General features: G+C 52.7%; 1 protein-coding gene and 1 pseudogene across 1 annotated transcript; one reads left to right on the top strand and one right to left on the bottom strand.

The window, feature by feature from the left end:
• Nucleotides 1-656: 656 nt before the first annotated feature.
• LOC136787210 (olfactory receptor 14J1-like) lies at nucleotides 657-1408 on the top strand (the record flags this gene model as incomplete). Its single annotated transcript, XM_066984340.1, has 1 exon — nucleotides 657-1408. A coding segment is annotated over one exon (579 nt), but the record flags the coding sequence as incomplete, so codon positions are not given.
• A 3522-nt stretch (nucleotides 1409-4930) lies between these two features.
• On the bottom strand, nucleotides 4931-5953 carry LOC136787198 (olfactory receptor 14C36-like; annotated as a pseudogene).
• Between the last annotated feature and the right edge of the window lie 7782 nt (nucleotides 5954-13735).

The raw sequence follows: 13735 nt of genomic DNA, 5'->3' as shown, positions 1-13735 counted from the left end.
CTGATCTAAAGGACAGAGTTGTTGCCTTGCAGGACCCACAAGATTTCACCTGGAGTGCAGCAGAAATGCAAAGTTTCCATAGTCACCTGCTCCCAGTAGCACTCTCTGGCACCACCAAGCAGGGCCCTAGAAAGGCACTTGCAGAGGTCTTCCTGAAAGGGAAGCATCATTTTTGAGGTTTAAGAAGAAACGGAGTACATTTTGCTCACACAGTCTAGCCTGACATTTTGCTGCATTTTCTTTCTCAGACAGGTCTCCATGCCCAGAGGAATCAAATGTCCAACAGTAGCTCCATCACCGAGTTCCTCCTCCTGCCATTCGCAGACACGCGGGAGCTGCAGCTCCTGCACTTCGCGCTCTTCCTGGGCATCTACCTGGCTGCCCTCCTGGGCAACGGCCTCATCCTCACCGCCGTAGCCTGCGACCACCACCTCCACACCCCCATGTACTTCTTCCTCCTCAACCTCGCCCTCCTCGACCTGGGCTGCATCTCCACCACTCTGCCCAAAGCCATGGCCAATTCCCTCTGGGACACCAGGGCCATTTCCTATGCAGGATGTGTTGCACAGGTCTTTTTCTTTTTCTGTTTGTTTTTAGCAGTGTTTTCTATTCTCACCATCATGTCCTATGACCGCTACGTTGCCATCTGCAAGCCCCTGCACTACGGGAGCCTCCTGGGCAGCAGAGCTTGTGCCGAGATGGCAGCAGCTGCCTGGGGCAGTGGGGTTCTCTATGCTCTGATGCACACTGCCAGTTCATTTTCACTGCCAGTCTGTGGAGGAAATATCCTGGACCAGTTCTTCTGTGAAATCCCCCAGATCCTCAAGCTCTCCTGCACAGACTCCTACCTGAAGGAAGTTTGGCTTCTACTGGCTGGTTTCTGTTTAGCATTTGTCTGTTTTGTTTTCATCATACTGTCCTATGTTCAGATCATCAGGGCCGTGCTGAGGATGCCGTCTGAGCAGGGACGGCACAAAGCCTTTTCCACGTGCCTCCCCCACCTCACTGTGGTCTCCCTCTTTCTCAGCACTGGCTTTTTTGCCTACCTGAAGCCCCCCTCCATCTCTTCTCCATCCCTGAACCTGGTGGTAGCAGTTCTGTACTCCGTGGTGCCTCCAACACTGAACCCCTTCATCTACAGCATAAAGAACCAGGAGCTCAAGGGTGATATTAGGAAAGTGATTTTATGGATATTTCTCAATAGTGAAAAATTTCCCTTCTTTTTCCAGAAATGACTTAACTTAGTATCTCCGTGCAGGCCTGGTCCTTCTTTCATATCATTATTGTAATTGTTAACTTTGGTATCATTTGCATTTTTTACACTCTTAGAAAACTATCCTACTTCTCCTGAGGAATTACATTACTCTGTTTACTCTTGAGGTTCGATAAACATATGTCTAACAACAGGTCACAGCTCACTCTTACATAGCTTTTGAGAAAAGAAAAAAAAAAAAAGAAAAGAAAAAAAAAAGCATCTCCAGAGTGCATTGCCTGAAGACTTGGCTCTTTTTTCAAAGCTGGTGCCAAGATCAGAGCTGTGCAGCTGCTCCCCAAAAGGCCTGTTGCTGCATGGATCTGGGAGAGGAAAAGCTCATTGCCGTACTGTGAGCTGTGAGAGATTGTGGGTGGGATTTAGGAGCACCCTGTTGGTGTCTGATGACAGCAGAAATGGTGAATGGTCACTGAGGTACATAGCCATGACTGTCCCACATGGGGCTGGGCAGAGGACAGCTTCCAGGACATGAATGTGGAGCTGTGTGGAGAGCCCAGGTGTTCTCCGTGGGCAGCATGTTGTCAAGGTGGGCAAGGACTGGAGTCTTACAAAGAGAGAAAATGCACGAGAGCTTGTCACCAAAAGGGGTAGTGTGAAATTTAGATGTCCTCAGGCAAAGGAGAGCATCGCAGTTCCTGTGCAATTCAGTGAAGAACCAGCACGCACAGGGAAGGGAGGATGGAGAGGGATTCCTGTCACCCTCACAAAGTACCACCAGCTGGATTTAGAAAGACACCTGGAAACCCCCTAGGTCCTTGGCAATGTCCCTTGCTCTTTCTGAGCACCTGCCAGAACTACACACCATAAAAAGCAGGATTAGCAACAGTGATCCCAACCCATCTGGGTCTACTTCCCGCCGTGTGCAGCTCAGCCAGCGTGCGGTCACCTCTTGGGCACCACAGCCTGCTTGGTCTGCTCAGAGCACCACCAGCTCAGGGCCCTGTGGGGAGCATGGGGAGGTGGCCAGAGACATCTGGAGAGGTGAGAGGAGGGATGGGGAGAGATCAGATGGGAGCTGACCTTGGCTGGAAGTTGTCTCAAATACTGGTGTTCACCTAATCAAGACAAGGTCTGGACTGTGGGTACGCCAATGCATGCTCATGAGTTAGGGTAGATGAGCCAGAAATCCAGTTTTCCTGGTGCTGCACTAGGTTGGGAAGTGGCTGAAGAAGGACTGGTGTCCTCTGCTCTGCATCTCATAACTCCATAATCTTTCCTGAAGGGTGGCATCGGAAGCCAAGTCTGGGGCCCTGTGCCAGGGCTTCTAGGGATGGAAGCACGACACAGCAGCCATACCAGTTTGCTTCTGTTCCTCAGTCTGAGTCTAGCACACGTCCATGTGACAGTCTCCTCCAACCTGTGTGCTGAACCTGAGCCCAAAAGTCCTCAGCAAGTCCTCAGCTCGGGTCCACCCCAGGGACTGGAGTGCAGCTGCGACCACAGGAAGGACGATCCCTCTCCTTGGGCCTGTCCATGGCTGGATGCCTCTGCATGCCGCCCAGGAAAAGGGAGTGTATTACTAATATGTTAAGGCCCCTTTCACCTTCTCTGTGTCTGTGGGGCCCTCAAGAAATGACCCTCAGTCCTGAAATCAGGCCCAGCTTCTTCTTGCATCAGGAGCCTGGAGACATTGCCCCAGAAGTCTCAGCCCTGTTCTGCACACAGGCAAATACACACAAGTGTATGCACAAGCACACAAACACCATCTCATACACACACAGATGTGTGCACAAGGCATGGACATGGCCAAACATACCTCTGTGCATTCTTTACCTTCTCATCTGTTTCTCTAGGTGATCCTGTGAATCACATCAGGCAGACCACGTGGTTCAAATGGCACAAGCTTCCTCCTTATTGCCTTTTCTCTTTTCTAGTTATAATTAGTAATGTACAGTTCCCAGGATGCAATGGTGGGACCTGCTACTTCAAAGCAGCCTATCCTGCAAGGGCATTTCCCTTGTTTAAGGACGAGCTGCCCCAGTTCAGATCAGAGCCAGTTCCTCCAGCTTGAAAAGGAACCTGCCGGCTGCTGGCCAAAAGCTGAGCCAATGAGCGATGCTGGTTGTGCCTCTGTGATAAATTTTTTTGAAAGTGTCAAAATACTCTGTGCAGCAGCAGCTGGCAGAGGAGTGAGAAAATGTGAGAGAAGCAGCCCTGCAGACACCAAGGTCAGCGCAGAAGGAGGGCAGGAGGTGCTCCAGGCGCAAGAGCAGAAGTTCCCCTGCAGCCCGTGGAGGAGCCCATGTGGAGCAGGTGGATGTGGCCTGAAGGAGGCTGCAGCCATTGGAGAGGAGCCCACACGGGACCAAGATTTCTGGCGGGAGCTGCAGCCCATATGGAGGAGCTGACACTGGAGCGGACCACTTCCGAAGGACTTTCCCCAGCTCTGTACGGATCCATGTTGGATAACATCTTAAGAACTGCAGTCTGTGGAAAAGTCATCTTGGATCGGTTTGGGAAGAACTGCATCCCATGGGAGGGAGGGACCCCACCCTGCCCTACCCTGGAGCAGCGGAAGAGGGTGAGGATGGAGATGAAGTGTTATGGACTGACCACAACCCTCATTCCTCATCCCCATGCATCACTCGGCGGGGAGGAGGTTAAGGAAGTGCAGTGGGGGGTGAAGTTGTTTTTTGTTGGCTCTTAGTTGTCACTGCTCTAGACTCTTATTAATTCGCATTAAATGACATTAATTCTCCCCAAGCCAAGTCTGTCTTGCTGTGACAGTAATTGTGAACGGTTTCCTGCCCCTTACCTCAACCCACGAGTTGTTTAATTGTATTCTCTCACCCTGTCCATAAGGAAATATTCCCCCAGCACAGCCCCCTGCCAGCCCTCACTGCCCCGGCCCCCCACTGCCCTCCTGCTTTAGCAGCCTCCCCCCTTCACCCAGCCTTGTCCCAGCCCCAGCATGTCCCACACAGGCGTTCGCAAACAGTCCTGCCCTGGGGCTGGCTGGGCTCTGGGCCCGGAGAGGAACCAGGCTGGGCTGGCCGTTCCCCCGGTACAGGCCCTGAGCCCAGCAGGAGGATGGAGGTGCTCACATTTCAGCAGTCGGCCCTCCACAAACCGTGGTGGAAGGCTGGTGCTGGGAACTGTGAGGGGCGGGGGCTGGTGGTAGCTTTCTTGGGCAGTTTCTCCTTTTTGTTCATGCTACAAGCTGGGCTGAATCTGTGCCCTGACACACCTGGCTTGAGGGCCCTGTGGGTGTGGGGATAGTCTTTACTGTCTGACCACCCTCATGGTAAGGAAATTTTTCCTGATGTCCAGTCTGAACCTCCCCTGGTGCAGCTTTGTACCATGCCTTTGTGCCTGAGGATGACATGAATCCTTTTCCAGACCCACCTTCCCTTGCCCACTGGGTCCACATTTCCTCCATGGAGACTGCAAACATCTCATTTGCCTGTAGAAGCTGAGATATCAAACAGACACTATGGGAGAGTCAGCTCAGTCCCAGTGGCACACATATCTTATAGGGGCTACAGAGAAAGAGAGCAGGTTGATGTTTCAGATGAAATGAGATGAAGCCAAATGTGTGTAGGAACATCACAATGATACTTAACAACAACAACAAAAATAATATAATATAATAATAACAATAATAATAATAATACAACACACAGGAATGTACTGAATATACAATGAATATACTGTGAGTCATTTGTGGAGACAGATGAGAAGTTTACCACCAGTGAAAAATGTCAATGAAATCACTTTGTTCAGTGCAACTTTCAGCTCCTGGTTTCTCATGCTGTAGATGAAGGGGTTCACTGCTGGGGGCACCACCGAGTACAGAATTGCCACAACCAGGTCTAGGGATGTGGAGGAGATGGAGGGGGGCTTCAGGTAGGTAAACATGACAGTGCTGATAAAGAGAGAGACCACAGCCAGGTGAGGGAGGCACATGGAGAAGGCTTTGTGCCGTCCCTGCTCAGAGGGCATCCTCAGCACGGCCCTGATGATCTGAACATAGGAGAGCACAATGAATACAAAACACCCAAAGTCGATGAAAACATTACCCACAAGAACCCAAACTTCACTGAGGAAGGACTGTGAGCAGGAGAGCTTGAGGATCTGGGGGATTTCACAGAAGAACTGGTCCACAGCATTGCCTTGGCAGAGGGGCAGGGAAAATGTATTGGCAGTGTGCAGCAGAGCATAGAGAACCCCACTGCCCCAGGCAGCTGCTGCCATCTGGGCACAAGCTCTGCTGCCCAGGAGGGTCCCGTAGTGCAGGGGCTTTCAGATGGCAACATAGCGGTCATAGGCCATGACGGTGAGAAGAGAATACTCTGCTGAAAACAAGAAGACAGTCAGAAAGACCTGTGCAACACATCCTGCATAGGAGATGGCCCTGGTGTCCCAGAGGGAATTGGCCATGGCTTTGGGGAGAGTGGTGGAGATGCAGCCCATGTCGATGAGGGCGAGGTTGAGGAGGAAGAAGTACATGGGGGTGTGGAGGCGGTGGTCGCAGGCTACGGCGGTGAGGATGAGGCCGTTGCCCAGGAGGGCAGCCAGGTAGATGCCCAGGAAGAGCGCGAAGTGCAGGAGCTGCAGCTCCCGCGTGTCTGCAAATGCCAGCAGGAGGAACTCGGTGATGGAGCTGCTGTTGGACATCTGGTGCTCCTGAACATCAGTACCTGCTGAAGAAATAAAAGACAGTGACAAATTCTGCAGCATTTCTGAATGGCTGAGAGGCCTGAGAGGTAAAGAGATTCTCTGCAGTTTGGTGTAGGGCGATGGGAGCTAGCTGGGCTTGATCCCAACTGCCCTGAGGTTGTAGCTTTTGCTGATGGAGGGCCATCACAATCCCAGGTTAACCTGGAAGCCAGACACTGATAAGAGCAAAGGAACCCACTGTCCGTCCCTCAGCGAGCAGCCTTTCTTAAGGTACCTAAGCAAGGTCTCAGCATCACACTTCTAGCCAACGACACCTGTCATTCATTTCTCAAGCCCAACAGCGTGTGCTTCCCTGTAGCATCTCCACTACTACATGTGGCTTTCAGATAATGCAATCATAGTATGGGAGAGACTTCTACCCTGCAGGGCAGCTCACTGCTCAAGAGGACACCCCAAGTGTCCTAATGACAGTTTCTCATTAAGAGAAAGTCAACTCCTTCCCCAGCCTCACAGAATGCGTTGCCCACACACCGGGCTGTTGCTCTCAGCCCCACTGCACCACAGAGGGAAATGGGCACATGGCTGGAGAGGTGCACCTCTGCTCTGCCGGACCTGTGGCTGCAGAGGACGTGCTTCATGCCTTGGACCCATGGCTGTGAGGGCAGAGGCTTTTCTGTGTGGGAGAAGAGGCAAGGGAGCTTGTTCACAGGAAAGTGCCTTCATTGAAGGGAATAATACAGTTTTCTGATGAATTCTCCCTCCCACATTTCTGGCTTTACTTTCCTCTCATTCCCTGATCCCGTCCCTCCTGCCTTAACATTTTACTCCAGGAAACCGTTTCCTTGTCTCATATTGTTTCCCTGTCTGTGCTCACAGACTCATGCTAAACTCCATGCAGTAACGTTTGCTTTTCAGACAACTGCCTGTTTATCTGACAGCGCCTAGATGCCTCTATATCTTTGCAGGTAGAAAAGGACCTGTCAGAAAGCTCTGACAGGTTCAGCAAAGTTGATGCTGTTGCTTTCGATAGGAAGAGCAGAGGTTGCAGGCATTCTCAGGGCTTGCTCACAAACATACTGATCATAAAAGTTACAGTTCAGGAGTCTCGGCAATATGCTCATAATTGCTCACAACTGACAAAACTGCTCAGGTCTCCTTTTCCATTTCTCCCTGTTCCCACCCCTCCCGTCCCTCCCCCCATCAAGTAGAGTAGGTAACTGAAAATACGGTAGAAAATCCCTGCTTTGACCTTTCTTCTGAAAAAAATGCTTGGGAAATGCCCTTGCAGTGCTGTGGAGCTGTGAGCAGGCTGCCCCAGGCAGCAGCCTCCCGCCAGCAGCAGGACCCTGCCCTGCCGGGGGGGCTCCTTCCACCCGCAGCTTCTCCCCGCAGCGCCCTGGGCAGCTCCCCGGGCAGGCTGAGTGCTGAGCCTGGCAGGCGGCAGAGGCCCTGCCCCGGCACACAGCCCCTGGGGCACAGCAGGGACCCTGCTCTGCACCACAGCCCTGGGCACCCCTGCCTGCACCCGCGGCTTCTCCTTCCTCCAGGAGCTGCGGCTGCATTGCCCTCCAGCCAGAGACTTACCGGGGTCAGGGCTGGCAAGTGTTCTCCCCCAGCGAGCTCTGTGCATCCTGCCACTTCTGCCTGCCTTTACCCACTCTGTCTCTGCAGGCAGTGCCCCCAGCCCTGCTGCGCTGGGCAGAGGAGCTGCTCCTGGGCAGAGCTGGCTCTCTGCAGCGCTGCCCGCTTGCCAGGAGCTCCCCTTGGGCCCAGGAGCCCGGCCCAGCTCAGCAGCACAGGCCCAGCCCAAGGCCTCCCTTGCTCTGCCCCCCAGCAGGCTCCCTGCCCATGGCCCTGGGGCTGCAGGGGAACCTGCTGGGAAACAGCCTCAAGGAATCCCTGGGGTTCCCTCCCTCCCCTGGGCATACACACTTCCTGGGGGTATGCTCATTTCTCCTTGCAGAAAACCAATTAAGTGGAACAATCACATCTCCTTGTCCCAGTATCAGTTTGGACATGAAGTCATGGTCAGGGACTGATCTCCTTCATCCCCACTTGAGGAAGGAATTCAGCAGAGTCAGTCGAGGCATCTCATGCTGGTTGTTATTCCTGGGGCTGGAAGAGGGTCTCAGCTCCCTCCCATGTCTGCCACAGGCCCGCAGGAGCTGGGATTCCTCTGGCCTCAGTTCAGGTGTCCACAACATAGGCTTAATGCGAATTACTGAGCCACAATAGCTCCTTAGTGGAGATGGAGGACAGGCAGGAGCTGTTCAGATGCAAACATCTGGTGAAATTTGAGGTTGATCCCCTGGGAGTGTGGTGGAGGCATTCCTTTGGGTAACTGAAATGGCAGCAGATGGGCTTCCCTCCCTCCCCTGGCACACACACTTCTTCACACCAGGGTCTTTTCTCTTAGCAGAAAGTGAATTAGCTGTAACAATAACTTCTTCATGTCGCAGTATCAGTTAGGACATGAAGTCATGGTCAGGGACTGATCTCCTTCATCCCCCCTTAAGGTAGAGATCCAGCAGAGTCAGTTAAAGCATCTCATTCAGGATTTTAGTCCTGTGGATAGAAGGGTGCTCATCTCACTCCCATGCCTGCCCCAGACCCACAGGACCTGGGATTCCTCTGGCCTCCGTTTAATGTACACCACATGGGCACCTGAAGGTGAGCTCCTTTTCTCAGCTCCAACATCATTAATGGAGATGGATGAAATCAGGGGGCTGCAAACACTTGGTTACATGTCAGGGGGCAGAGGGATGTGCAGGTATCTACCCTGCTCTACCCTGAGGGACAGGGCAATAATATTGCCCTGGAGGAATCCCCTTGGAGGCTGGTGGGGAATACTTTTGGCCAGCTGAAGTGACAGCAAATGCACACATTTAGGACAACTAAACCTGTCCCTCCTCAGTAGGCTCAGGGCAGCCTGTAGAGGTATCCACCTGACCCATGAGAACTGTGCCACAGGGAGACCTGAGTCTCTCTCTCCCTCTTCTCCATCTGGTTTTCCCTCCATCTCCAGTGACTGTAACGGCACTTGTCTCACGGACATCCCTACATTGCCTAACCTCGTTCAGGGCAGCTGCTCCATGTAATAGCCAGTTCCGGGCCTGCAGTGCTACCTGAGATGCCAACGCTGCCCAGCACCAATGGAGCATGCAGCTGACACGGGCAGCACAGGACCCATGGACAGCTCTGGCCATTCATAGCTGGTACTTAACGGGCACCCCTGATGGCATCTCCGACAGATCTGGTGCTTATGAGCAAGTGACTGCTTCTCAGGGCTGCAGCAAGCCAAGGTCTGTCCCTCCTCTATCCAGTAGAGGCAGGCAGTGCATGGATATGAGGCACATCACACTGGGGTTTCCACTTGTGTTTGCCAACACTGCTTCTGCTTCTTACCCCCATCCTTTACTCAAGACACAGCCCAGTGATTTTTTCTGTGTCCCTGGATCACAGGATGCCCATAGCCAAGGACTTTGGCAGCAGCCCCTTCTCCTGCCCGGAGATCAGCCCCAGCTCCAGCACTGGCCCTCAGGGCTGCACCAACACCACAAAAGGCCCTCTGCTGTCAGGGCAGCACAGCCCAGGCCTGTTGCCTTCTGGCCTCAGGAACACCAGGGCGTGCTCTGCTTCGGGCCCCTTATTTCATCCTCCCATGGCCATCTGCCATCCACGGCAGCAGGTCTCTGCTGTGAAGGAAAGCCTCTGCATGCCCATGCTTGGGCACAGGATCTGGGACAAGGCTGACTTTGGCCCTTGTGCCACAGCTGAGGTGCTGCAGCCCAGATGTGCCCCAATGCCCTCAGCGTGGGGCACAGGCAGGAGGAGCTGGATCCCCGCCTGCTGTCACAGGGCTGGGACATGGATGGAAGAGCTGCTGAGGTGTGGGGGGACAGGTCCCTCAGCTTGGGGTGCTGTGCTGGATGGGTGCAGATTCTTCAGAAGAGACAGGTGGGGATGATCAACAGCGATTACGTTTGCCATTCCCTCTTGTACCACCTCTGCCTCCTGCATGGCAGACCGGGGGATGTTGCTGAGGCCTTCTCAGAGCACAGAGCCTTGTGGGATGTCCAGGGAGGAAGGCCCTGGCATGCACTGCAATTCCATCCATATAACACATCCTACTTCTCCAAGTGAGGGACATGCAGTGAAAAGGAGTTTGGGCGTGGTGAGGGGCTGCTGCATCCCAGGTGCCTTCGCTCCCATCTTTTGAAAAAAGCCCAGGCCCAGGACAAGCCTCAAACCCCACCTTCCTGGAAGGGCTCCCAAGAGCAGAGGTGTGTTGGGGCAGGGTGGCAGTAGTGACGTCTCCAGGGCTCCACCTCCTATATTCCATGGGCTTGGTCACCATTTGCAGATGTTCCTGGTGGATTTGTCAGAAACTGCTAGTAAAGAACTGGGCAGAAGGGAGGTGACAGTTTCTCAGGACAAGAAGGGAAATCTCTCGTCTCTCTCTCAACCTGCGCCATCTCCTTACTGCTGACCTCACAGGCCTTCAAATGACACGTGCTGATGTCACTGGAGGATGCACTGCATCACCAGGATATCATCACTGGAGCAGCGGCAGTGCCGGCACTTCCCTGCAAGGCCTGGTCCCTGCTGGGCACTGCTTGGGTGCTCCCCACCGCTGTCCTTCTGTGGCCAGGAGTGGGGGCAGCAGGCAGCAAGGTTGCACTGGGCGACCCTCGCTGACGGGCGGAGGAGCAGGGGCACCTTGCAGAGGAGTTGTGGCTGAGGAGCCAGGGCGGGCATCCCTTGTCCTGAGCTGAGGGCCAGCAGCAAGCGAGATGGAGGGCTGCTGGAGGGTGACCATCACCTCTGACCTTACTTCCCTGTTTCCAGTGCTCCTGCAGCTCTCCTCCAAAGGTGAGGGTGTCAGGAGCCCCTTCCCAAGGGGTGGCCCAGGGGCTGTCAGCTGTCCAGAGCTCCTAGTCCAGGGCTTTGGGAGGAGGCTGGATAGGGCTGATGGCTGCTGCAAGAGCCCTGCCTGAGGGTCCTTCTGGGCTGAGGGGACAATGTGGCAGTCAGGATTCCTGGGTCCTGATGCTAGGGCTGCCCTGAGCCCCAGGGCTCCTCTGGGCATGGCTCAGACTTCTCCTGATGGGGACAATCCAGGGCCAGGTTTCCCTGGGAGCTGGTGCCTCTTTGAGATCTGGCTCTGGGAGGAAAGACCTCTGGTGTCCCAGAGCCTGGTGTGGCCTGCAGCTCCCCCAGGCCTCTCAGGGATGTGCCAGAAATGCCTGTGTTGGAAATCAAGCCTTCCTCTTCTACTGCTCTCCTTCAGGGGAACCTCTGTTCCTTCTTTTCTGTGCAGCCAGGCTGGCAGAGCATGTTCTGGGTGTTGCGATGCCATCCCTGGGTGGCCACAGTCCTGGTGCTGAAGCCTTTCCATGTCCATTACTGTGGTGGTGTTATCCAGCTACGCAGGTGAACTCCACGGCAACTGTGCTTTCACTTCCAACCTACAAGGAAAAGGGGGAGAAAATATGATTACAAGAGCTCAGGGGTTGGGGTAGAGCACGAGGTCACCCACCAAATACCATCATGGGCATCAATTATCATCACCAGCAAGACAGACTTAGCAGAGGCAGATTAATAGAATTTATTGCCTATTACCAGTGGACTACAACCATCAGGAACCACAAGCAAACTAAAAACACCATTCCCCCCATCCAGCCTCTTGTAACTCCTTCCCCTGAGTGGTGCAGGGGAATGGGGATTGCAGTCAGTCCATGACACTTGTCTCCACCGCTCCTTGACAATCCATCTCTGCCCTCTCTGGGTCTCTCCTGTGGGATGCCCTCCTTCCTGAATGGGTCCTGCGTGGGGCCCAAAGGGTTGAGATAATAACAGATATGACCAGATCATGTTAAAATAAAATGGTTACAAGCATTATATCTGCTTCATAGCTGCTGACCACAAGGTGTATTTTTTTATTTATTTTTTAATCTCGGTGTAGTAGTTGTGTTTCGCCTCAGAATTCTGTTAGATAGCACATTACGTACTCGGTGTATTCCCTGTTGTGCTGGGGGCTTTCTGGGGGCTGGTTTATGGTTATTAGTTTACTCTACTGGGTAACACTACCTTATGTTATGATGAAATTGCTGGTCATGAGACTAATCTGGTAGTTGTACTCAGCATTGCTGTCACCTCCATACTTGAGGAACCTTCTCTTGGAAACTGTTCATAATTAACAGTCTCTACCTTTTCTCCTCAGGGAGACAATCTATGGGAGGGATGAGGGGGGACACTTCTTCTCCCCACTTCTTCCCTTTCCCTTTCTCCTTCACCTCCCCCTTTCTCCTCCAGGCTAGTTACAATAGCTCTTCAAAACTCTGAATATCCTTGGGATGTTCAAACCAACTTCTTATTCTTATTTCTCCTGAATGTGTTTCAGGTTTTGTTTAAGGTTAGGGTAACCTATTTCTAGAATGCCACACAGTGATGTGCCTTGAGGCAGGATAATTATGAGTGGCAGGGAATGTTGGAGGATATGGGCGGGCACCTAGAACTGTAGGCACCTGCAATGCTTTGTTACTTCACCCATGAACAAGTGCAGAATCCTAAAAAAAAAAGTCACAGAATGCTTGAAAAAGGAGTGTCATCACCCTGGCAATTCCAAAGAGACAGAAATCACTGCAATGTGCTGGGGCTTGGCCTTTGCTTACTGAGTTGCAATCTACACAACTCCAATCCCTGTGACTGGGCCACAGAACCAACCTGTGCCTGTATCAGTCATATGTATATGTGAGAAAAAAACCACCTTGTTTAGCAATGAAAGAAGCTCCTACTCATACAGGGAAGGAGGAAGAAGATGAGGCAGGCTACTCCGAAATAGGGCCGTCAGAGGAACAGGTGGATGAAGAGTGAGATATCATAAAATCATCAGTAAGCACCTGATCACTGTTCCTTGGGGAGCTGTGAGATGTGCGAAAAGATTTCAGCCATCATCTAGGCCAGCACATTGTCACCTGGCTGATCTGATACTGGGATAACAGGGCCAGTAGCCTGGAATTAGAAGGCAGGGAAGCCAAGCAGCTGGGATCCCTCCCCAGGGAAGGGGGCATTGACAAAGCAGTTGGAAAGGGGGCACAAACCCTCACTCTCTTGAGGCAAGTCCTGTCAGGTGTAAAGGAAAGGTATCCCTTCAAGGAAGATGTTGTATGTCACCCAGGCAAATGGACCACCACGGAGAGAGGCAGCCCGTATCTGATGGAATTGGCCATGCTGGAGGTGATTTATGGTGATTTATGCACATTAAACAGTTTTCTGCCTTGCCCGGTACCTCACAGGATCCTTCTGTTGTGGGGTTGCTCAGGGTCGAAGTGCCATTAGCAATCCAAATGGTGCACCAGTGGCAATACGGCACTCTCCGAGACTCCCTGATTACCACATATATGCTGATTCATCAACTGGAGAGCCAAGGACTGATCAGCAAAACTCGCTCACCCTTTAATAATCCCATAGGGTCAGTGCAAATGTCTAATGGAGAGCTGCAACTAACAGTGGAGTACTGTGTCTAGAATGAAGTCACACCAAATTCAATAGGTCATCTATAGTCTTCTCTCCTTACAGTCTTAGCTCTAAGAGCAGTTAAATGATCCCTTACAGTATCTGAATGCTGCTGTCCGATCCCTTCCTGGGATCATAAGGAACCAGTACCTCCAGGCCAGAACACTCTCCCTGTACCCATGGATGCACGCCCTAAGGTCCCATGAACTGTTAAGGGTGTAGTTTGCAAAGTAACCACTGATTTTGTCCCCACCCACCACCTGTTGTACCCCTGCAGAGTCCTGCCTCAAGGCACAAAGGGCAGGGAGACCTTGCTGGTGAGAG

Source organism: Anser cygnoides, chromosome 28 (genome assembly GCF_040182565.1).
Source record: "Anser cygnoides isolate HZ-2024a breed goose chromosome 28, Taihu_goose_T2T_genome, whole genome shotgun sequence".
Lineage (NCBI taxonomy): Eukaryota > Metazoa > Chordata > Aves > Anseriformes > Anatidae > Anser > Anser cygnoides.
This window is presented reverse-complemented; position numbering and strand designations above follow the sequence as displayed.